Source organism: Dreissena polymorpha, chromosome 16 (genome assembly GCF_020536995.1).
Source record: "Dreissena polymorpha isolate Duluth1 chromosome 16, UMN_Dpol_1.0, whole genome shotgun sequence".
NCBI classification, from domain to species: Eukaryota; Metazoa; Mollusca; class Bivalvia; order Myida; family Dreissenidae; genus Dreissena; species Dreissena polymorpha.
This window is the reverse complement of record NC_068370.1, coordinates 37,148,264-37,173,263: the sequence shown is the minus strand read 5'-3', so window position 1 is coordinate 37,173,263 and position 25,000 is coordinate 37,148,264. Positions and strand designations below refer to the sequence as shown.

General features: G+C 34.4%; 2 protein-coding genes across 2 annotated transcripts in view; both read left to right on the top strand.

Annotated features, from left to right (window-relative positions):
- The first annotated feature begins 837 nt into the window (after positions 1-837).
- On the top strand, positions 838-7,172 carry LOC127862160 (multiple epidermal growth factor-like domains protein 10). Its single transcript, XM_052401162.1, has 6 exons — positions 838-975; positions 4,392-4,454; positions 5,012-5,134; positions 5,450-5,566; positions 5,753-5,809; positions 7,033-7,172. The coding sequence occupies exons 1-6, from the start codon at positions 933-935 to the stop codon at positions 7,119-7,121; spliced, it is 492 nt and encodes a 163-aa protein (XP_052257122.1). The 5' UTR covers positions 838-932; the 3' UTR covers positions 7,122-7,172.
- Positions 7,173-9,284: 2,112 nt separating this feature from the next.
- Positions 9,285-25,000, top strand: part of LOC127861766 (uncharacterized) — a 37,203-nt gene continuing 21,487 nt past the window's right edge. Inside the window, exons 1-29 of the mRNA XM_052400446.1 lie at positions 9,285-10,325; positions 12,593-12,703; positions 12,984-13,094; positions 13,436-13,555; positions 13,834-13,944; positions 14,075-14,194; positions 14,468-14,578; positions 14,873-14,992; positions 15,111-15,221; positions 15,547-15,666; positions 15,942-16,052; positions 16,295-16,414; positions 16,531-16,641; positions 16,996-17,115; positions 17,393-17,503; positions 17,807-17,926; positions 18,131-18,241; positions 18,565-18,684; positions 18,955-19,065; positions 19,366-19,485; positions 19,686-19,796; positions 20,977-21,096; positions 21,363-21,473; positions 21,850-21,969; positions 22,168-22,278; positions 22,900-23,019; positions 23,491-23,610; positions 24,011-24,124; positions 24,243-24,818. Of these exons, the coding sequence (XP_052256406.1) occupies positions 13,025-13,094; positions 13,436-13,555; positions 13,834-13,944; positions 14,075-14,194; positions 14,468-14,578; positions 14,873-14,992; positions 15,111-15,221; positions 15,547-15,666; positions 15,942-16,052; positions 16,295-16,414; positions 16,531-16,641; positions 16,996-17,115; positions 17,393-17,503; positions 17,807-17,926; positions 18,131-18,241; positions 18,565-18,684; positions 18,955-19,065; positions 19,366-19,485; positions 19,686-19,796; positions 20,977-21,096; positions 21,363-21,473; positions 21,850-21,969; positions 22,168-22,278; positions 22,900-23,019; positions 23,491-23,610; positions 24,011-24,124; positions 24,243-24,818 (3,541 nt within the window). The 5' untranslated portion in view covers positions 9,285-10,325; positions 12,593-12,703; positions 12,984-13,024. The remainder of the gene's footprint in view (positions 10,326-12,592; positions 12,704-12,983; positions 13,095-13,435; positions 13,556-13,833; positions 13,945-14,074; positions 14,195-14,467; positions 14,579-14,872; positions 14,993-15,110; positions 15,222-15,546; positions 15,667-15,941; positions 16,053-16,294; positions 16,415-16,530; positions 16,642-16,995; positions 17,116-17,392; positions 17,504-17,806; positions 17,927-18,130; positions 18,242-18,564; positions 18,685-18,954; positions 19,066-19,365; positions 19,486-19,685; positions 19,797-20,976; positions 21,097-21,362; positions 21,474-21,849; positions 21,970-22,167; positions 22,279-22,899; positions 23,020-23,490; positions 23,611-24,010; positions 24,125-24,242; positions 24,819-25,000) is intronic.

The following is a 25,000-nucleotide window of genomic DNA, read 5'->3' as shown; positions in this document are numbered from 1 at the left end:
ATACTATAGACCACGCAATTTGAAGACAGATGTATTACTACAAGTGTAGACGTTCATGTAGAATAAGAAGCCTTAAACTTTGTTTAAAAACATTGTTCTATAATTCGCAATTGAACAATGTTTAAAATATAAAAAATAATGTGACTTTAAATTGCTTTTACATGCGTGCACACATTATTGAATAGGTCCAGCTCGTAACTGTATTAGCATACAGACAAACAAACAAACTGTGTCAGGCTAATGATGCGATTTTCTTTCATAGACCACTCATTTAAATAGCGTCTGAACTCAGTGTCCAATATTTACATACAGTATTCATGTAAATCGCAACGAACCTGTTGCGCTCGTAGGTTCTTTCTGTGTTAAAAATTAATACAACGTTAATGTTTGAATATTTCTGACACCATTTGGTATAACGGGATCTGTATATATTAAGGGTTTTAAACAAAAATCAGTAGCAATAGTTGTTATAGTAGTGCTAGATGTAGTAATAGTTTTTTTTATATGTTGTTAATTTAGTAGAAGTTTAAATAGTGCATACTATTGTTGAAGAAGTAATAGTAGTGGTAGTAACATATATGCCTTAAGAATTCATGATCTGCTTAGTTGATAACCGTTGTCCAAAGTGTTAGGAAAATAACTAAGCCTTATTGCATTTTCGTTTTAGCTGGTAGAAATTGGAATCAATATTTGAATGATAATATTTACCGCATTGCACCTCGCGGGTTGTACTATTGACATCTATTCAGTCGGTAGTTGGTTCCGATTAATGCGTCATCTCGTAAAGCTAATTTAAGGGTATTCCCCTGTAATTTTTGAATATATTCGATCAATAAACTCCCTCTGTTTGGTTGATGTTTTGCGAGTTGTTGCGAACGTTATAACGTCGTTTAAGAACTATTGAACATTTTTTTGTTCATACGTTTTCAGGAATGGTTGGGACTGGTTTATTGGCTGTATGTCTATTTCTTGTCGGTAAGTCGTTTATTTTTACAGTATCTCTAAAATATTTTCTTTTGTAAAAAGTACTTGTGAAGATTCATTAGGCCTATAGAGTACATCGAGTAGGTAAACGGGCGGTCTTATAATATATATTTCATTCGGTCCAAGCGTTTCGGACATGAAAGTAATCAATTGCATTTCCTATCAACAAAATAGCTTTCACTGAAACGCAAGTAGTTTCCTTTTTTTACCATACATAATATCGAATTAAAGGGGCTTTGGAGTTGATAGTGTCATTTATTCGAGTTGTATAAGAATGATCAATATAATTTAGCTGTATACATGTTGTTACATGATTAAAGAAACTTTTATTTTACGGCATGTAGCGTCGAAGGAATGCGTCAAAACTGCGACAAGCTATGGTTGTTACTCACGTACCCTCATAAAAGTACGATATTGATTTTCGTTGGTATTTGCAAAATTAGGATATCCCTGTTCCCCTTATTGTAGTATTGGATTAATGTACGTATTGCCCTGTTTAGTTAATTGGTATTTTGCCTATATTCAATGCTAATCGGATAAACAATTCTTTCCCCTGATTATATCTATGAATGTAGTTTCAATTTAACTATATTTATTGATTGATATTACCGTTAAGTTTGCATTTATCCGCAAAATTGTGACGATGTCACTTCTTTGTGGCGGTGAATTGGCTTCACAGATATGCAATATATTGATTTAATATATAATTATTCAATGACAAAAGCAAAATAGTTTAACTACGCATTTTATTATCTTAAAGGTTTGGCATAATAATGTCAAGGCTGGGATCAATTGTATTATACAGGTTCCCCCGAGAACGGCGGGAAATTTAATAACATATAATGTCTATCCCCCGTGACAAGCGGGAAGTGTGTTCGTGGAAACTATGCCGATGAACACAATAATTTGGTCTTCAAACAACACAACTAAGCTCAAAACACAAATCGTTATGCATTGGGCAAGACTTGCGATCAGTTTTTTGACAACATACATACAAGAATATTACATATCGTAATATATAACAATCAAGTATAATCGTAGAAAAACATGACAGTACAACTTTAATTTGTATACATCACTTCTATTCTTTATCCTTAAATGGTGTGTTCAAGGCCAGAGTAAAAACCAGAGATAAAACTTCACTCAATGTAAAATAACTCTGGAAAACTGTACCCGAAAACCTCCAATATTAACATGTAACGGTGGACATTGTGTAACTTAAACATAACTAGTCATTTTAACTAATTTATTAATATGGTTGGAATTTGAAAAAGTAAAAGTTTACTAATCATGTCTAGCGTAGAACTGATCAAATAATGAAAACCGTGCACATTTCCGCATATGTCCGCCTGATTGACCATCACTCACGTGACAACCGTACGCATGTACGAACCGCAGATGTACCTGTTTTGTGCGGTGGGTAATGTTTAGACAAACGTTCTGTGCTGTACTCCGTAACGCACAGAACTGAAAATTCTCTAACACTGGTACAGTCAATAACGAAGGAACCTGTCGTCGGAGGCCGAACTTAGTAGACCATTGGACAGACTGACGGTGTTCCGTACGCTGTTAAGTCCCAGCCATGACGATGTGGGTTTCTAATGGAGCTCGTAATTCTCGACAACACTGGAATATAACAAAAATCTGGCAAGCATCGTGTTACAATAAAAAATTAAGTGGGAGGGTGGGTGGTAAATGTAAACTTGTAAACCATTGCGCGACCTACCTTGTGATGCGACGAGCTAGTAAAAGTTCGACAATTTGCACGGGCAGTGGTTTTGTACTTAGTGGACGAGTCTATGTGTTACAGAGTAGGCTTGGTAGGATGGGTTATACCATTGGGGTTTGGGTTTCGGTGATCCCTTAGGAAAATAGCGTTTGTGTTGAATAAGACAGTTTATTCTTTAGCGAATAAACATTATTATCGGTATTTTACTTAAATACCAATTTTCGTTGATTGGCTTTGTTATATTTTAGTAGTAGTAGTAGTAGTTGTAGTAGTAGTAGTAGTAGCAGTAGTAGTAGTAGTAGTAGTAGTAGTAGTAGTAGTAGTAGTAGTAGTAGTAGTAGTAGTAGTAGTAGTAGTAGTAGTAGTAGTAGTAGTTGTGGGTTCAATTTAAATATTTAAAATATGTATGGATGATTCGCGTTTCGCCGGTTAACCTGTTTGTTTTTATTTATTCCAATTGTTCTTTTGTATATCTGTTTAATCTAAATAATAATGCCCATACGTATCTAATAATACGAAACAAATCATGCGCAATACCCCGTAATTGATCTGAATGTGGTGCAGCTAAGGTCTGCGCCGAAAAAGTCATTCGCTATCTTTAATCTCGTTTATATAACTGATGATCTTTGACCATCACAAACCAAAATCAACGCCGTTTATATATACTTTTTTGTAAAGGTAACACTTGTAAAATCGTTTTCTTTTTAAATTTAAGTTGGCCAAACTGATGTTAAGACCCTTTTATAATTTGTATTGATTTTTTGTTGATCCATACCCTACATATGCATTAAATTATTGTTATTTTGTTATCATGAAATTTAATTTAATTACGGTGAAGGCCCAGTCTCACTATGATGCCGGCGGAGCGCCGGTGCATGATCCGGGCTCTAGCGGGATGAAACGGGGCTCCACCGGCATGAACCGGGGCTCAACCGTGGACGACCGGCATGAACGGGGTACAGCCGGGGCTCCACCGGGAAAGTATTAAAATGTTTAATACCTCCGGGATGAACCGGGAGTCACCGTGAAGGACCGGCAACGACCGGCGCGGCACCGGCAACAACCGGGACGGCACCGGCAACAAACGGGACGGCACCGTAGCTCCACCGGGCATATACAGATCCCGGCAGAGCTACGGCAGAGCTACGGCAACGCCCCGGTGGAGCAACGGTGAATGCCGGCAGATTCCCGGTATAGCTACGGTACATAAGTAAACCGGCGCTCTGCCGGGACGCCACCGGCATTCACAGGGGCTCCGCCGGGGCATTACCGGCGACGACCGGGGGTAAACCGGGGCGTTTCCGTAGCTCTGCCGGGGTCTGATACCGGTATAGCCCCGGTGATTCCGGCGGAGTTACGATATACCGGGGCTCTGCCGGGACTCTGACGGCTTTCACTGGGGCTCAACCGGGGCATTACAGTCGATATCCGGGGCTCTGACGGGGCTTCACCGGGATAAACCCTAGACAGTCCGGGGTTGACCGGGACTCTGCCGGGCTGTTGACCGGCTTCAACCTGGGCGGCACCGGGAAATAGTGTGACCGCGTTAAAAATTCTACGAATCATCATGGTTCTCGCCGGTCGACCGGCGTAAGCAATCCGGCAATAGTGAGACTTTGGCTTTATGTTCACGCATTTGCACCCTACAATATGTGCTCATAATTGTACTTGTAATCAGATTCCGTGAAGGGGCAGGAAGGAGTGACGCACACACTTGTTAAACGAGGAGCAAGGCCATCTAGTAAGTAATTTTGTGTGTTTATGTAAATGTAAAAGATCCGCGGTATCGTTGTGATTGTTGCATGATTGCTTTGCGACGTTTATAAGTCCAACATGTAGATCTGTTCGGTCATTATTCCACTGTTCTTGCAGCAATAATTTGATACTCTCTCTCAATTTAGGGTTTAATTACAGCACCGCGTGTTGTGTTTTAGTTCACGTACCCTAATTTTGTGTCGCATGCTATACCTTTCTGATTATTTCCCCCCAGAGATCACACTCCTGTTTCCCATATAAATATACTTGCTCATCAAACTAATATTAAATAATATCATCGATCCATAACATTTGCATACTTAAAATAGTTTAATTATTATTTTATCAATTGTACTTTTCCATTGTAGTCGTATTTATATGCAAAAATTTTCATTTATATTTAAATGAATGTCTGCATTGTAAGACTTCTTTTCGGATTTGTTTTTATATACATGTACATATATATGGATAATACATAAATTAGTTTTAACGCGAATTATAAATTAATGAATTAAAGAAACTACATCGCCTTTTATTGCACAGACTGCTATCACCAGTGCGATACAGGTTGCCCTAACGGTATATATCGCAGGTGCGACGGAGTTTGCTATAACGGTTATTGCAATTGCAATCCTGGCTGGACTGGTCAGTACTGCAAAGAAATAGGTATATGAATAATAAATAAAATAAGCGTCTAGCTATTTATTTAAAACATTTAACATTTAAGTTAAAAAAAAACTAACAGACGGTACGCCTCGCATACAACATTGTTACCTTATTGATATAGATACCTTCTTGTTTTGTCAGTTAATGTTATGTATTGAATAACGTATTGTTAACGATTTCATGATAGTGTTCGCGGGCTCAGATGCGACCAATCAAACTTATTACATGTGTAACATTTTCATTATAACGCTCTTTAACAGGACCGTAAATGGGACCTTAAGCAATACTATTTAAAGAAAATATTAAACATTGCAGACTGTAACAGCGGCCTGTACTGCAAGAACGGAGGTACATGTAACACTGTAACTGGAGGTCAGAGCTATGAGTGCACATGTCGGAGTGGATATACTGGAACAAACTGTACATTGATTGGTATGTTTACTTTACGTTTCTAAGTTACCATAACACCCTTTTGTTTTAACCAACATCTTTTGATGAACATGTTTTATGTAATATTAGTTTATTATTATTTGTTAAATGCTTTCAAACACAAAGTTACGTCAAGTATACACATCAAAACGATTAACAAGTCAATTTTATAATGATACACAATTTTAGATTGTAACAGCGGCGTATACTGTAAAAACGGCGGCACTTGTCGGGCCACAAACGAAGGTCTAGACTATCAGTGCACATGCTCCAAGGGTTGGACAGGGAAGAACTGTACATCAAGAGGTATTTGAGTATGCTTGATATTGTTTTTACTTAGACTACGACCAAAGCTGAATGAAATAATGTGCAATTAACAATCGTTTTATTTATTTTTGTAATCGAAAATGGTTTTTGAATGAAGTTATAGTCATTATTGTTTCAAACTTATTTGGATGAGTTTTTGGAATCATTTATTGCGAGTCATGTGTCTGGCGTTGTCCTTCGCTCGTAAACATTTCATTCGAATGACATCTACCAATAAACGCGGGGCAGATTTGCTCGAAATTTCGCCTAAATTTTGCCAATTTTGTTTCAAACTTGTTCAAATGGTTTCGGTTGATTGCAGTCACAAGATCTTAAATATATTTTAAAAAGTGAATCTTGCAAACGTTTTCTTCTAAATCTCGATCACCTCTTTGGTATTGCGTTTAATATTTTGTGTATAATGTGATATTGTGATCCTCTTATAAGTTTGTCAAACACATTGCCTGTGTTGTCAAAACTTGCCAGCCCCAGAAGTCATATAATTCCAGGATAATTACTTTTAATGTAAATTCTTTTTTATCAATTGCCATTACTTTAACACCTGACATCCTTAATCTTTTCGATAGATAAAAGATATTTTGTACATTGACAGTTGCTGGTTGACAAAATTTATCTTCCGTTACATCTGCTCTACCCAGATATATTCAAAATAGTCCCAGATTGCATTCTTACCGTGTAGTTATCGCTTTCAGTGGCTCTGTCAATCCTCGTATTTATGATATGGGCAACACATAAGTTTTTACTTTTAATATTTTCTATCCCAACGACTATTGACCTAATTAGGCCTTGTTCCTTTACAGCGCCATTGATATTTCATTATGTCCGAATCAATTTAAGCTTTCATTAATATATAGTGAATTGATCCCTTTATATCTGTACCTAAAATAAATATTTAAATTACATTTCAGTACTTAACTTAACAAGTGTAATTTTAAACCAATTCAGTTAAGCATATTCAACAGTTAATATCACATATCGCATATTATCTGACTGTGTATTTCATCTTGCCTCATTTAATTATAATACTCAAATATGCATATCAAAACGATAAACAAGTCAATTTGTAGAATGATGAACAATTTCAGATTGTAACAGCGGCGAATACTGTAAAAACGGCGGCACTTGCCGGGCTACAAACGAAGGTCTAGACTATCAGTGCACATGCACCAAGGGTTGGACAGGGAAGAACTGTACATCAAGAGGTATTCGAATATGCTTGATATTTTGTTGACCTTGACCTCGTAGTTCACTACGACCAAAGCTGATTGTTATAATGTACAATAAACTACCATTTTAATTATTTGGTAATTCTGTTTCAAACTTGTTGAAATGGTTTAGGTTAGCTGCATATATAAGTCATGAGAGCTAAATATAGATTTAATACATGAATCTTTCAAACGTTATCTTCCAAATCTCTTTCACCGCTATGGTAAATGTTGTGTGTATAATGCGGTATTTTGATCCTATTCTAAGTTTGTTAAAATCATGCCTCTGTGGTCAAAACAGCCCCAAAATTCATATCATTCCAAGATAATTACTTTTCATTGAAATTCATTTTTATCAATTGTCATTACTTTCACACTTGAAATCCTCAAACGTTTTGACAGCTAAACAATCTTGTGTACAAGGACCACTGCTGGTAGGCAAACTTTTTTGGTTTTATCTTCCTTTGCATCTGTTGATTCCAGATATATTCCAAATAGTCACAGATTGTATTCTTAATGTGTAATTATCGCTTTCAGTACCTATGTAAAACCTCGTATGTATAATATGGGCAAAACATAATTTTTAAAATATTCTATCCCAACGACTATCGACCTAATTAGGCCTTGAACCTATAAAGCGCCTTTGATATTTTATTATGTCCGAATCAATTTAAGCATTCAGTTTAATATATTAAATTGATCTCTTTATATCTGTACCTAAAATAAATATTAAATTACATTTAATTACTTTACTTAACAAGAGTAATTTCAATCCAATTCAGCAAATCATATTCAACAGCTAATATCACATATCGTATATAGCAATAAAATTATTCAAAACATAATCTGACTTTGTATTTCATCTTGCCTCATTTAATTGTAATCCTCCAGATTATAAAAATACTCCAGATTATTTGCATTCAGCCTTTCACTGGGTAAAAGCAATTCAATTGATTTGTGTTGTGTTTGTGCACGTTTAGACAAGACATATCTTTAAAAGATATACGGCGTTGATGTTGTAATGTTTGCGACCAGTGAAAGGAGATGGAATGAAGCGACAATGTATTTTAATGAAGGTAGTGATTGATAATAAGATAATATATTTTAATGTATTAAAAAATAAAAATAAAGAATAAGAAGAGGTGAAATTGTATGTTTTATTGTCAATAAGTATTGTAATGACTAGGTTTTCATAATTGAACGAGTAATACATTAGTTTCAATAGGAAAGGAAAACATATTCGCCAGTGAAATACTATGAACATAATGTTGGAATGAAATAAAAGATAATGTGTTATAATGTGTACAGATGTTAGAAGAATATAAACTTAAAAGACTCAATATTGCAAGCATCATAGTGATATGATTTGTTTGCAGAAAAACAGAACATTATATAAAAAAATGAACACAACAAAGTACAACAAAACATATTTACACTTATAAACGCAAATATGGATTATAATAAATCAAAGACAGATATATTTCCAACACATATATATTTCCTTAGTATCGCGGGCTACCGCCCCCAAACCCCCGCTTTGTCGAAACTGGTAAACAACTGCGTACCGGTAAAGTGCAATCTAGCCTGTTTGTGTAGTGTTTAGTGTGGCCGCTACGGCATGTAAACAATAGATTCTTTTAATTGTAGAAACATGTGATTGATGCTATACTGCTTCGTAAACTAAGGAGAAACGTTTCGATGTAGTGTATAGAGGATGTTTTGTATCATGAGAGTTTTTAATTTATTGTAATTTTCATGTAATTTACAATATATTCATATTTCAGTTCAAATGATATGCATCCAATGTTTTAGTCTGGGAACCAGACTACCAATGTTTACGGTGGTTTTTGTATTATTAGCAAATGCACTATTCGGGTTTATTCATTTCGGACCTATCATGAATGAAGGTAATCTAAGGTCAAAAGTGACGTTAAACAGCTACGCCGAAAAAGTGTTTTGATAAATGTTTTAATTTACACGTTCTGTTTTGTTGGTTCTTTTAAAAGTGATGTTCTTGTTCAAATTACCTGTTTAAATTTACCGTGATAAGATTGTCGAAAATATTTCTCAGTGGCTTGTTTTTGTTGATTGTTTATTGTTGTCGTCGTAGATGTTTGTCTACAGTTTTTTGTTGTTGTGACTGACAGTATAACAGTTAAGATCACGTATCTATAAAAATAAATTGGTGATGTGTCTTCTCAAGATGCAATTGAGGTCAGATCACTGTATTTCTATTAGACTTGGAACATCAGTTACGGGACAAAATTGGATGCTCACAAATGTTTTCGTTGTTATCGTATCAATGCTTATTTAGAGCAAACCCATAGTTGCGTAATGTTCAAACGATAAAAATACAATTTGTAAAATGATATAAAATTTTAGATTGTACCAGCGGCGTTTATTGTCAGAACGGCGGCACCTGCAAGACTATAAACGAAGGTCTGGACTATGAGTGCACATGTCCCAAAGGTTGGAATGGAAAGAACTGTACCTTCATCGGTAATCGACTGGGATTGCTGTTTTGTCAATCTTGATGCTGGCCACAGCTGACTTTTATTTTGTGCATTTGTTTTATAATATACATTATCTTAACTCGGACATAAATCTGGTATTACATTGGCTGAACCATGTCATATGCTGACTGCCTTTCTTTCAATATTAGGTGAGTTACTTTTCATATTTGGTTAGTAACGTCAAATGACGTCCCGGATGTAAACAAGACAACATAATATAATACCGATTGACAAACTGTTATATTGTTATTACGTTGATGAAGCACTATGAAGGATACTCGGTAAAATAAATTCGCTAAACGGCTTCTTACTGACAACGCACGGAGTGATACAGGATAGTAAATTGTATTATATTCTTTGGCTGCGCTATTTACGTGCCTTTAACACACCGTACTGGGTCAGTTAAAAGCCTTGTAAATAGTTACCAACAGACTCTGAAATATGTTATAGTGAGAAATATATTGCTTTAATAAATGTACAATTTTATCATTTTTATTGAGTTCATTGTTTATTTTTAAATGTTTGCAAACACAAAGTTACGTCAATTATGCACATTGAAACGATAAACAATTCGATAAGTAGACGGAAACCAAATTTCAGATTGTAACAGCGGTGTATACTGTAAAAACGGCGGCACTTGTCGGGCTACAAACGAAGGTCTGGACTATCAGTGCACATGTACCAAAGGTTGGACAGGGAAGAACTGTACATCAATAGGTATGATTATGCTTGCTATTTTGTCTGCATTGACTATGTCCAAAGCTTACCGTTATAAGGTACAATAAACACCGATTGTATTATTTGTTTTAAATACAAAACTGATTCTGAAATGAAATATTAGTCTTCTAGATTCATACTTATTTCAGTGAGCTATTGGAACCATTTATTGCTAGTCATGCGTTTTGAGTTGTCATTCACTCGTAAACATTTCATTTAAATGACATCAACCCCTTACCGCGTGGCAGGTATTCGCGACACGTAACATTTATGCTAATTTAAGCAATTCTGTTTCAAACTTGTGCAAATGTTTTCGGTTTGTTGCATTTAATGATAAACTAAAAATTTGTTCTAAAAAGTGAAATTTTCAAACGATTTGTTATTTTTCACTGCTTTGGTCTTGCGATTAATATTGTGTGTGTAATGTGGTAAAGTGATCGTCTACTAAGCGTGTTAAAATCATGCCTATGGCGTCAAAACTGGCCAGCTCCAGAATTCATATAATTGCAGGTAATTAACTGTTAAGTTAAATTATTCCCTTGTTTATCAAATTACACAACTTGACATCCTCAAACGTTACGACAACTAAATTTTAGTTTTTTACATTGACAAATGCTGGTTGACAAAATTTATTGGTTTTATCTTGCTTTGCATCTTCTGCTTCCAGACATATTAAGAAAAGTGCAAGATTGCATGCTTACTTTGCTATTATCGCTTTCAGTGGCTCTTTCAAGCCTAGTATTTCTGATATTGTTACAAAATACGTGTTTACTTTCAACATTTGTACCCCAACGACTATTTACCTAATTAGCCATTGTTCCTTTAAAGCGACATGATATTTTTTTTGTCCAAACCTATATAAGCATTCATTTTCATATATTAAATTGATCTGTCTGAAACTGTACCTACGTTCTGTATTATGCTATATAAAACATTTCAACAACAAACAGTACCATACGATGGTTATTTACAATAGGAAGACCCTAAAAACAAGCAACATTTGTGTAAAACGTTAAAATACAAACATTCGGCAAATTTTAAGCATCTAAATATCATTCCAAGATGTCATCTACTTTCGTTTTGAGGATGATATCGAGTCAGGTTCGGATTCATTCGGGTTGCATTCATTTGCATAATTTATAAAAGCTATCCCAGAAATCTCTATGTATTTTTGTTAAAATATACATAATCTTAACTCGGACATAAAACTCGTTTTAAATTTCTGAGCAATGTCATTTGCTGACGGTGTATTTTTCAACATAACGTGGGTAGCTTTCATATTTGGTAAGTAACGTCAAAAAGGTCACCGATGTAAACAAGACGACATGATATAATACAGAATTGCGAACTGTTCTCTTGTTCTTACTTTGATGAAGCAATATGGTACACGGTAAAATAAATTCGCTAAACGGCTTTTTCCTGAAACCGCACGGTGTGATACTTAATAGTAAATATATAATATGCCCTGGCCGCGCTATTTACCACCCTTTATCACACGGTGCGGAGTCGGTGAAAAGCCGTGTAACGTATAAATAGTTATCAACAGACTCTTAAATATGTTATAGTGAGAAATGTATTGTTTAAATATATCTACATTTTAGCATTTTTAAAATAAAAAGTTATTTAAATGAAATGTTTAGTTATTAATGCTGCTAAGTTGTTTCCTATATGAATGTATTGACTCGCGTTTTTAATTCAGGTATATGTGCTGACTCAAAATCCTATAATATTGTTTTAATTGTGAGAGCATGCAAACCGTTTACAATTCTTGACATATGAGATATTTGTCAAATAGCTGAATTGATAAGATAGGAAAATATGCAATTGATAAACCTGCTTATGATGACACAATGCATTTATTGGTGTTAATTCATATGTGATACAAGCAAAACATTAATCGTTTCTTAAATCAGGACGTTTGCATGAAGAAAAAAAAAAAACCCACACACAACTATTTTCAACAATTTTAAATTAATGGTCCGAATTGGTATGTATTGAGTATAAGCATGCATGCTCATGGTTTCACAATTAATTTGCTATTCCGGAAAATCAACGTTTTACAACACGTTTTATATAGACCATAGGTTCGTCAAACCCGTACGCTTTTATAAACGAATACTTGTGTGTATTTTTTGGGGATACAAACACAACGAAACGATTGTTGTAAATAAATCAAATTTTATTATGAACATTGTGTTATTAATTCTTGTTACGTCAAATGTGTATGCTGAACCTTTAAAATGAAAATGAATGACACAACATTTCAGATTGTGACAGCGGCATATACTGTGAAAACGGCGGCACTTGCAGGACGACGGGTCAAGGCTATGAGTGCGCATGTACAACAGGATGGAAAGGAAAGAATTGTACCTTGATAGGTAATCGACTTTAGATTGCTACATATCATTACGGCTAATCTGGTAAAATTGTTTTACAGCTTTGCTTAATGATCCCGAAGGAATAATAATAAGTTTCATTACTAAAATATTGAATAAGAGCGCAGCATGTGTTTTATATTTAATTATGCCTTTAACGAGTGCAGAAATTGCGTTTAAAACGGAAACAAATAGCTGCCATGTCGTTATTTTTTCCATTATTATAATACCCTTTTAAGTATACAGTTTTGCTATGTAATTCTGTTAAAAATTTGTTAATAAGACTGCAGCAGTGGACAAATTTGCACCAATGGCGGTGTGTGTATGGAAAATGGAACGGACTACACGTGTATATGCAAGAGTGGGTGGAATGGCAAGAACTGTGAACGCGTCGGTAGGAATGTTGTTCTCTTATAAAATTGTTATCAAACACAAAATGAAAAAAATGTCGTTAATACTTAATCTTTTATATTTTTTTTACAATATTTCATTTGAAAAATATTATATGGACAGGGAAATATGGTTTTTGGAAAATATATATTTTCAATAAGAATTTCTTTAACATGTACAATTGCTTAAAACGGAAAAGTAATATGACTTTGACATTTCTGGAAGTACATTCGCCATCCGCGCTTTTCGTACTGAAACGCAATTTATTTAAGTAAATTCGATTTTATTTTTCATATTCTTATTTTGTTAATATAGACAAGATGTTAATATATGCAGTTTTTTCAGTCTGTACCTGGTCTGGACATTGCAACGACCGTGGAACCTGTGTCCCAACATCTACCAATACCGACTATACGTGCAGCAATTGTTCTTCAGGATGGAAAGGAAAAAGTTGCCATCTCGTTGGTTAGAAATGAACGTTTTTAAAATACATTTACAAGTTTTAGTAAAAGTTAAAAATATTGTAAAATTGTGTTGTACCAACTAGATTATAAAGAGCTTCATTTTAATAACGTTACAATAAAACACCTTTTGCGTACTCAAGGGTTTACAAATATAAAATGTGCACTTCTTTCGCAGTTCTACTAATGTTATTAGTAAGATGAGTCTAATGCGTATTTCAACAAAAATGTCACATAATAGTCAAGTCAGACAAGGTAATTATTGTTCAATCTTTTATTCAGACTGCATCAGTGGATCGCATTGCACCAATGGCGGTGGTTGTGTGGAAAACGGAACTGACTACACGTGTGTATGCAAGAATGGGTGGACAGGAAAGAACTGTGAACTCGTCGGTACGATTGTTGCATGGTTTCATTAAGATAAACTCACACCAAACATCGTAATATAAGGTGTCGATTTTATTCAACTATTCTTATTTGGTCAAAATTGATATAAGATGTAAATATCTACAGTTACTTACAGTCTGTACCTGGTCCGGACATTGCAACGACCGTGGAACTTGTGGTCCAACATCTACCAATACCGACTATACGTGCAGCAATTGTTCTTCAGGGTGGAAAGGAAAAAGTTGCCATCTCGTTGGTGAGAAATGAACGTTGTAAAAATGACTGTTGACTGTTTAGTGCAAGAGAATAGTTAGAAGACAAGTTATGTTGTACGAATAAATGTATGTATTGCTTCATTTTAATAGCATTACTTTAAATCAGCCTTTCCTTGCACTAGGGTTCTGAATGTTACTGATATAGAATATGCACTCCATTCGCAGTGTTTACATTCTATTGCATTTTGAAACAAAAATAGTGAAAAACAATTTTAGTTTGTCAAATTTGATTATGTACACAATGATTAATTCAGATTGCACCAGTGGATCGTATTGCAACAATGGCGCTGTGTGTGTTGAACACGGAATGAACTATACATGTGAATGTAAAGATGGATGGAGCGGCATGACCTGTGATATAGTCGGTAGGATTGTTGTACGGTTTCATAAATATAAACACACAACCACTCGTAATTAGGTTTCGACCATGTATATTGTCCAAACACAAATTATAGAGGAACGTTTCGAAATGATTCCTTGAATTCATATGTAGCCAAAAGCGCACACATGCGATTACACAAATATTAAAGTTATTTCAATATAATATGCTCCAAAGCACTGCACCGCGTCAGTAAGTCGATTCGATGTGTTTGCTATATTCTAATTTGGCCAGTATGATAATGAAACTGACTACTATAACTATAGGATGTTCATTTCAGTCTGCACCTGGTCTGGACATTGTTACGACCGTGGAACGTGTGTTCCTATAGCTAACAATACCAACTACGAGTGCAGAAATTGCGCTTCAGGATGGAAAGGAAAGAACTGCCAACTTGCTGGTAAAGTTTTATTATTTTCAGTATTATATTACACGTTTAAGTACATGAAAGTCTGTTAAACAGCTTATGCATATGCTAAATGTTCACTACGTTATTATGTTAAACATCTGTTATTCAGACTGCAGCAGTGGATCGTATTGCACCAATGGCGGTGTTTGTGTGGAAAACGGAACAGACTACACGTGTGAATGCAATAATGGGTGGACCGGCAAGAACTGTGCCCGCGTCGGTAGGATTGTTGCACTCTTAACAATAATGTCACCAATGTTAAACCTTTGATAACATTTTCACTATATATCGTTTCAAAAATATTATAGAGAATTTGTCAATATGTCTGACTGAAAAGGTTTACTCTCAATTACAATTTCATTCACATATACACTTGCTAAAACTGGTAAAGTTATATAACTTTGCAATGTGTTACAGTACATTCGTCAACCACGCCTTTCATACTAATTTTGTGTATATGCACCTACCAAACTTATTTCAGCATATAATTGTTATATTCTTCTTTGATCAATATAGACAAAATAAATGTCTAATGTTGCTTTTAGACTGCACCTGGTCCGGACATTGTAACGACCGTGGAACGTGTGCCCCAACATATACCAATACCGACTATACATGTGACAATTGCGCTTCAGGGTGGAAAGGAAAGAGTTGCCATCTCGTTGGTGAGAAATGCATGTTTTCAAAATAACTGTTCACTACGAAGTAAAAGACAAAGCCTTTTTAAAAAAAGTGTAGTACTAATAATTCTATGAAGAGTTTTATTTTAATAGCATTTTATTAAAATGCCATTTAATTACTCAATGGTAGAGCCTTTTACTGATATAAAATGTGCAATACTTTTGAAGTTTTACTAACGTAATATGTATGATTAGAATATTGCAATTAAAATGTCACACACAATTTAAGTCTGATTACTGTTGTTCAATTTTCAACTCAGACTGCAGCAGTGGGTCATATTGCAAACATGGCGCCGAGTGTGTAGAAAACGGAACGGACTACACGTGTGTATGCAAGGATGGGTGGAACGGAACGAATTGTGAAGTTGTTGGTAGGTTTGTTGTACGGTCTCAATAATATGAACACATGAACATAATGACGATCTTGTTTTATTATTGCCTTCACACAATATATCCAATACAAATGTCTTATATAACTTGATTATTTGAAATAATATGTTTCCTGTATATATATCATAGTACAAGAAAACACTGTTTAATCAATGTGATAGCTTTGCTGTATTCGTATTTGACCAATATAATTATGAAATAAACGACCGTATATTTCTTTCAGTCTGTACGTGGTCTGGACATTGTAACAGCCGTGGTACATGTTTTCCCATATCTAACAATACCAATTACGAATGCAGAAATTGTACTTCAGGATGGAAAGGAAAGAGCTGCCATCTCGTTGGTAAAGTTTTAAGACTTCCATTATTATATTGCGTGTTTGGTACACACAATTTTGTTTAAACGCTCATGCACATGCATATGTTCACTGAAAGATTATGTCAAAGTTTTGTTACTCAGACTGCAGCAGTGGGCAGTATTGCACCAATGACGGCGTTTGTGTTGAAAACGGAACGGACTACACGTGTGTTTGCAAGAATGGATGGAACGGGAAGAACTGTGAACGCGTCGGTAAAAAATAGTGTTGTCTCTCAAAACTGTTAAACACATAAACTTATTAAATGTCGACCCCATTAAAACTTTTTTAAATTTAACACGTAAATTGTATGAAAAACACTATTTTAGATTAATTTAAAATATGGATTTTGGAACAAGTATCGTCTCAATAACAATTTTTTTAACATACCAACTTGCTAAAACTTGAACAGTTATATTACTTAGACATTTGTTTAAATGTTTCAACCACGCATGTTTATTAATGTGTATATGTACCAACCAAACTTATTGCAGTACGTTCTATATTAATTTTCATGTTCTTATTTGGTAGATATTGATAACAATGTAAATATCTAAAGTTTCTTTCAGTCTGTACCTGGTCCGGACATTGTAACGACCGTGGAACTTGTGTCCCAACATCTACATATACCGACTTCACGTGTAGCCATTGTTCTCCAGGTTGGACAGGAAAAAGTTGCCATCTCGTGGGTAAGAAATGAATGTTTTCATAAATAATATTCACTCTTTAGTGCAAAAAAAAATCAACAGCAAAACATTACCAATATATGTAGGTAGAGTCTCATTTTTAAATCATTTTATTTAAACAGTCTGTTTTTTTCACAATTGAACAGGATTGATAATATACAATATGCACTATAATCGTAGTTTTCCCAACGTTATTAGTACTCTTAGTCGAATAAATAGTAAACAAGTCATGAATAAATTAAGTCAGACAAACTTATTCTTAATCATATATTCAATTTAGATTGTAGCACTGGATCGTATTGCACCAATGGCGGTGTTTGTGAGGAAAACGGAACGGACTACACGTGTGTATGCAAGAATGGGTGGAATGGAAAAAACTGTGAACAAGTCGGTAGGATTTGTGTACTATGTCATTTATGTAAACGCACAAACATCGTACTTATGTGTTAAACGTGTACAACTATAGGCCCAAAACAAGTTATGTGAAACAAAATGTCTTAAAGAACTTCATAAAAATGATTCTTGGAATAAGTATATACCCAATAGCGATTGTTTTAACATAAAACTGTTAGAGATTATTTCATATTAAATTTTTTCTGAAAACGCAATAGATTACTCTAGTAGTTTCAAGATTTTTTATATTCTGGTTTGTCCAGTATTTGTAAGACATGTTCATATAAAAGATTTCTTTCAGTCTGTACCTGGTCTGGACATTGTAACGACCGTGGAACCTGTGTTCCAACATCTACCAATACCGACTATACGTGCAGCAATTGTACTTCTGGATGGAAAGGAAAAAGTTGCCATCTCGTGGGTAAGGAATGAACGTTTACACAAATAATGTTAACTCTTATGTGAAAAATAAGTACTAATATAAACATATATATATATATATATTTGTTTATATTTGTTTATATTTTTTTCTAACGTCGTTAGTATACTTAGTCTTATGAATATTAGAAAAGTCATAAACAAGAAATGGCAGGCAATGATAATATATATTCAATGCTCAATTCAGATTGCATTAGTGGATCGTATTGCACCAATGGCGGTGTGTGTGTTGAAAACGGAACGGACTACACGTGTGTATGCAAGAATGGGTGGAACGGAGAGAAATGTGAACTCGTCGGTAGGATTTTTATACTCTCTCACAAGTATTAACGCACGCAAACAGTTCGACTATATTCAACCTTTTGAGAAATACAAAAAGTTTATTTACGAGTATTGTTAAAAAATGAATATGGTTGCTGGAAATAGTATTTCCATGAATTATTTTTGAAACATACCGAATAGTTGAAACTGGAAAAGTTACATAACTGCGACATTTGTGTCAAAACATTCGTCAAAATTGTTTTCACCCTGCAAAACTGAAATCAGAACATATGAGTTCATTTTGCATCTTCTATTTTTGTTAATATTGAAGAATATGCACATATCTAAATTTGCCTTTAGTCTGTACCTGGTCTGGACATTGTAACGACCGTGGAACTTGTGTCCCAACATCGACCAATATTGACTTCACGTGCAGCAATTGCGCTTTAGGGTGGAAAGGAAAAAGTTGCAATCTCGTTGGTAAGAAATGCTTCTTTTTAAAATTAATTTTCGCTCATTGATGCAAGAGATTTTTTTTAAATGCAGATTAAATAATTAAATGTAGAACTTCATTTAGAATGAAAATCTATTTAACCAGCTTTTGCTTACAAAATTGTCCAACGTGTAACTGACATAATCTTTGCAATATTGTTCGTAGTTTTACTTACGTATTAAGTATTTTAGTCAAGAATATTACAAAAAATCATAATAAATCTGGCAATTTTATTATTTGCACATTGTGTAATTAAGACTGCAGCAGTGGATCGTATTGCACAAATGACGGTGAGTGTGTTGAAAACGGAACAGACTACACGTGTGTATGCACGAATGGGTGGGACGGCAAGAATTGTGAACTCGTCGGTATGAATTGTTGTTCATTTTCAAACATATAAACACACATCGTATATAAATGTCGATTTTATTAAACTATTTTCATAGTAAAAAATATCCAATACAACAAGTCAAGAGGAACTTTTAAAAGTGATTCTTTGAATAAGAATATATCCACTAGTGATGTTTTAAACGTAAAACAATAACCGTTACTTCAGAATAATTTGTTTCTGATAACACCAAAGCTTATTTCAGCCAAGTCGATATCATTGTTGTATTCTTTGCTGGCAAATATTGGCATTAGTTGAACATATATGTAATGACTTTCAGTCTGTACCTGGTCTGGGCATTGTAACGACCGTGGAACTTGTGTCCCGACATCGACCAATACCGACTACACGTGCAGCAATTGCGCTTCAGGGTGGAAAGGAAAAAGTTGCCATCTCGTTGGTTAGAAATAAACGTTTTCAATATCAGCGTTCATTCTAAAGTGCATGAGATTTTTTTTTATAAGCAGAGTATTACTTATAACATCATAAATAAACAGTTTAACTTGCGAAATTAGTATTCAAAACAGAACTTATATGTTAAAAAACGTAATAAACAAGCAAAGTGTTACTATGTTATTATATAAAGAATGTTCAATTTAGACTGCAGCAGTGGATTATATTGCACCAATCTCGGTGTTTGCGTGGAAAATGGAACGGACTACAAGTGTATATGCAAGGATGGTTGGACCGGAAAGGATTGTGAACTTGTCGGTAGGACAACTGTTTGGTCTCATAAATATTAACGCACAAAATAATTAATAAATCTCAATTTTACTTAAACAAGACTAAATTAACAACCTTTATCAATTAAAAATAAACTTGAGAAGATAGTTATCGGAAATATTATAGTATCAATACATTTTTTAACATAGATTGCTTCATCTGAAACTCTTTAAAATTTGCGTCAGTACATTCGTCGACAACTAGTTTCTAATACTCATAATGTGGTCTGATCGCAAACAAACCATTATGGGATCCGAACTCGCCTGCAAGTTTTTAAATTGGTCATAAACGCGATAGTTTTCTCAACGCGCACTCAACGAATGCCCTATACTGAAATTTGCAACTGCAAAGCCAGGCTCGGTCGTCTAGTGAGTCGGTTTTTTACTTATTTTTTTTTAATTTGAAGGAATCATAGTTTTAAAGGCGTAATAAACACGCGATTATTTTATTAATGTGATAGTACTGTCCAAGAAAAATTATATTCTGACTGTACGGTTTCTTTTCGGTGTTATTAAACAAAGCCGCCGGTTTTCCTAATAAACGACACGCATTTATTTCAGGGAGGTTTACTTATATCGTTCCCGTCTATATGTCATTCAAATCGATGTTAATCTTACTCCATTAATTTGTTCAGCTGGAAATAAAGTATAAACCTATTTTTCATTCATAGACGCCTCAAGCAAATAAATTGTGACTTAAATTACCAACTTAGGACAAAGTCGATATGTTTTATATAAAACATTCAACCCTTTTTAAGGTCCTGCCATGGTTACGGAATTACGCGCGTTCCAAAAATAGCTTTTCAAAATATCTTCATTTTCGTTATCGTTCATCTTGAATAGAGCGGTTCTTTTCTTTTCGCGACCGCAAACAACTTCCGTAATCGCTTTTATCGATAATTATTGTACACGTTCTCAGCGCTTGTATTTATTTGTACAATAAGTGAACGTTATGGGTGACTCAACTCGCGATGAAGCGCGCGAGTCTATTTAATGTTACTCAACTCGTGACGCGTGGCATATATGTCGCGCAACGTATGACGCACGAGATCACGACAATGATATATTTGCTGAGAATGCATTTTATATTTGCTCATGATATTCGACACATTTGTTATACCCTAATTACTTCCTTGCTTTAATTGACATGATATTTAAATTTCTTTCAGTCTGTACTTGGTCAGGACATTGTAATGACCGTGGAACTTGCGTTCCAACATCAACCAATACCGACTTCTCGTGCAGCAATTGCGCTTCCGGGTGGAAAGGAAAAAACTGCCATCTTGTTGGTTAGAAACGTCTAAATTCAATGTGATTGATAACTCTTAAACGGATGAGAAGAACATCTAAAACAGATTTATATAATCAATAGCATATTTCATTAAATAATTCGTATCTTACCAGCCATTTTCTTAACAAAAAAATGTTATGGATTACAAATATATGATTTCCAGTAGTTGAACCGATTTAATTATTTTGCTGAAATTTGTTTTTGTTTTCAAGAACCTTGAATATATTACATTCCTACATTGTATGTTTACAATTTTCACTTCAGACTGTGGCAGTGGAAAATACTGCACCAATGATGCTGTTTGTGTGGAAAGTGGAACGGACTACACATGTGTATGCCAGGATGGCTGGTCCGGAAAAGATTGTGAATTCGTCGGTAGGATTTATTAAAGTCTCGTAAATAAATATACAATTCAATATCAACAATTGGTACCAAGCGTTTTTAACTATATATTTTATTGATATATAACATATCAATAGGATATGTGTCCATGTTTCAAAAAGCATTTACTCGATGAAACTAATTAGGCGCTTATTTTGATAAGTTTTAATGTATATCTAAACTAACAATTTTATTGTGACATTCACACTGTAAACACTCCAATATTCAGCAACGACGAATTTATTAAAACTTATACAAATGATATATGATAAGAACGTTTTTGAAAACAACAACGTGCAAGTTAATATATGAAGAATAAAAAACGCCCTCATGCCATTTTAAAAATATTGAAGACATAGGTTCCTTTTAGTCTGTTCTTGGTCCGGACACTGTAACTTTCGTGGAACGTGTTCACCAACATCTACTTCAACCGACTATGTGTGCAACAATTGCGTTTCAGGATGGAAAGGGAAAAGTTGTCATCTCGTTGGTTAGATATTTGTATCGATTTTGATGTTATTATGAATTCCATAACATTCGAAAACTATTTAAAAGCATCGTCGTGCTAAAATTTGACAAACGTATTGTTGTGCTTAGATTTCTACTTACAATAAGTCTGAAATAAAATGTTATACACATGTTCAGGTCAACTGCATGCAATTAATTGTATTCAGTCTGTAAAATTCAGACTGCAGCAGTAGACAGTATTGCGCAAATGACGGTGTTTGTGTGGAAAATGGAATGGACTACACCTGTTTTTGCAAGGATGGGTGGAGCGGAAAGGACTGCGAACTCGTAGGTAAGATTATTCTTCGGTCTCATACATATTAATGCTCACAAAAACATAATTAAATGCCAATTTGATTTAACTACCGATTTAATTTACAAACATATCAATTTTAAATATATTTGAAGGAATTGTAAATGTGATAATTGGAAAAAGTATATCTCACAAACAAGTGTGTGTTTTATATATTAACTGCTCTAACTGGAAATGTGATGTGAGATTTACATTTCTTCACAGTATTTTTGTGTTTAAGATTAAAGTTGTCGTTTGTTAGAACAACTTTAGTACCTTTGCCAATACGTTATGATAAATATTTTGTAGTATTTGTTTACAGTAGTTCTATCATAATGATCCATATTAAAATAGAAAGCACAAACAGCACGTCGAAGTCTGGGTTTATTTATTGCCATAATGAACACAACATGTCAATTAAAAATCTTTCGAAAAAAATGCGATACCATAAGAATATAAAAATTGAAGAATAAAACGGAAATTACATTTGGCATTCACGTTTTACATTTTTTGATGAAACCGTCAACAATTATTCAATATTAAATACTTGTTCAAGCACAGATAAATTGAACTTGATACTTTGCCATTTACAACTGATTAAATAACACGAGTTCATTTTAGTCTGTAACTGGTCGGGACACTGCAACAGCCGTGGAGCGTGTAATCCAACGTCCACTTTTATGGATTTCACGTGCAGTAATTGTAATGTTGGTTGGAAAGGGAAAAGTTGCCATCTCGTTGGTGAGCATTAATCATTTGTAAATAATTGCTCACAGTAGAAAACACCGTGCTAATGCTTAATAATAGTAGTGCTATCATTTAAATTACAATACACATTTATTACATATGTATCAATACATACGACAGTTAAAGTAATTTAATTCTTTTATAAGTTGATTTTACCATCCTGATATATAGATAATCGTATATATTTTTAAACAACATATGTCATAAACATATGAAGAAAATAATTGCAATGTTATCTTTAACGTATCAGTGGATTGTATTGCACCAATGGCAGTGCGCGTGTGTGTGTGTGCGATTTGTATCACATCAATAATACATACTTTAAAATATAAATACTGCAGAATTAATCGATTTTCACATATATAAACAATAAATATTATTATTTTAACAATTATTATTATATTATAAATGTGTGTTTCAATATGGTCAAATGACACAATGATTTACTAGTTTATACATATACAGACTGCAACAGTGGAGTTTATTGCAAAAATGGCGGCGTATGTGTGAACGATGTCAGCAGTGGAACGGACTATCGATGCATCTGCAAAGAGGGCTGGACAGGAAAGGACTGCCAGTTCATTGGTACTAAGTGACATTTGTTAAATATATATATACATTTAATATACATGTCATATACATGTAAACATCATTTGATTGAAAATATGTAAATGTGTCTATATTTACTGCGCGTTCACATGTCATAACATAACAGCACCTCCGAAGAAAACACATTTCCTCAAATTAGGTCATCGCCTTAGCCTGCTCAATGCTATAAGTTTGGGTTTTATTCGATTATTAAATATCAAAAGAGAAAATTGTGTTTTATGCAACACTAGTTTTATTAAAACTGCTTGAGTCTGTTTAATACAAACATTAATACATATGTGCTACATGCAAGATTAAGTTCAATTATAACTCGCAATGATACCTTCTCAAACTAAACAATATGGACACTAAATTCCTGCCATGAATCGGTTTTTAGACTGCGCAAGCCCAATACGTTGTTTGAACGACGGGGAATGTCACTTACAAAACGGTGGACTGGAGTTCAATTGCACGTGCGCGAAAGGTTATCTCGGTGATAACTGCCAGATAGGTAGGGCATTAAACTAAAAAAACTGAGTATTTATATGCATAACAAGATTGTCTCTCAATTTTGTACTAATCATTATAACTCTCAATATTGTACTAATCATTATAATATTCCCTTACAGATATGTGCTCCCCGTATATGATTGCCGACATTGCACTGGTAATTGACGTGTCCGACAGTCAGACAAACACGGTTTTTCAAGAACTGAAGGAGCATTTAAAATATTTAATATCACAGTTTCCGGTCGGCCCAAATCACTTTCAGTTCACTATAATCCTCTATGGTAAACAGCCCCATGTTGTGTTTCACTTGAACAACACCTATGACAACGATACCATCTTGGACGCTGTGGACAATATGACAATCCCAGACACAATACGGGGACCAACCTTCACCGGCGAAGCGTTGGAATTTGTATACAAAGAAAGTTTTCACGAATCTAACGGAGGTCGGTCTGAGGTTGATAGATATGTGCTTGTACTCACGGACGGAATGGCAAGCGATAGACAAAAAACGCTTGAGCAGGCCAAGCGACTGTCTTCTATTTCGTATAATCAAGTACTAGGCGTCGGAGTCGGTAAATATGTGTTGCATGAAGAATTGTTGGCAATAACTGACACTGTGAGGAACGTCCATCCTCTGTTTGGTGACAACACCATCGTCAGCCTCTTGAAACGGACAATGTTTGGGTGTGGCCGTATGTACAGTGTTAGTTTAATTACAGTTGCAATGATATTAATATTGCCTATTTGTTTTATTTTTAAGTAATTTACGATAAATATCGTATGTATAAACTAATAAATCATTGTGTCATTTGACCATATTGAAACACACAATTATTATATAATAATAATTGTTAAAAGATCAATATTTATTGTT

Bases quoted from the DNA above. Each gene is read 5' to 3' on its own strand.
- LOC127862160 (XM_052401162.1), top strand. From the start codon at position 933: ATGGTTGGGACTGGTTTATTGGCTGTATGTCTATTTCTTGTCG. The intron at 4,455-5,011 runs GTAAGTAATTTT...TTTATTGCACAG, and splicing joins ACGAGGAGCAAGGCCATCTA to ACTGCTATCACCAGTGCGAT. The intron at 5,135-5,449 runs GTATATGAATAA...TAAACATTGCAG, and splicing joins TCAGTACTGCAAAGAAATAG to ACTGTAACAGCGGCCTGTAC.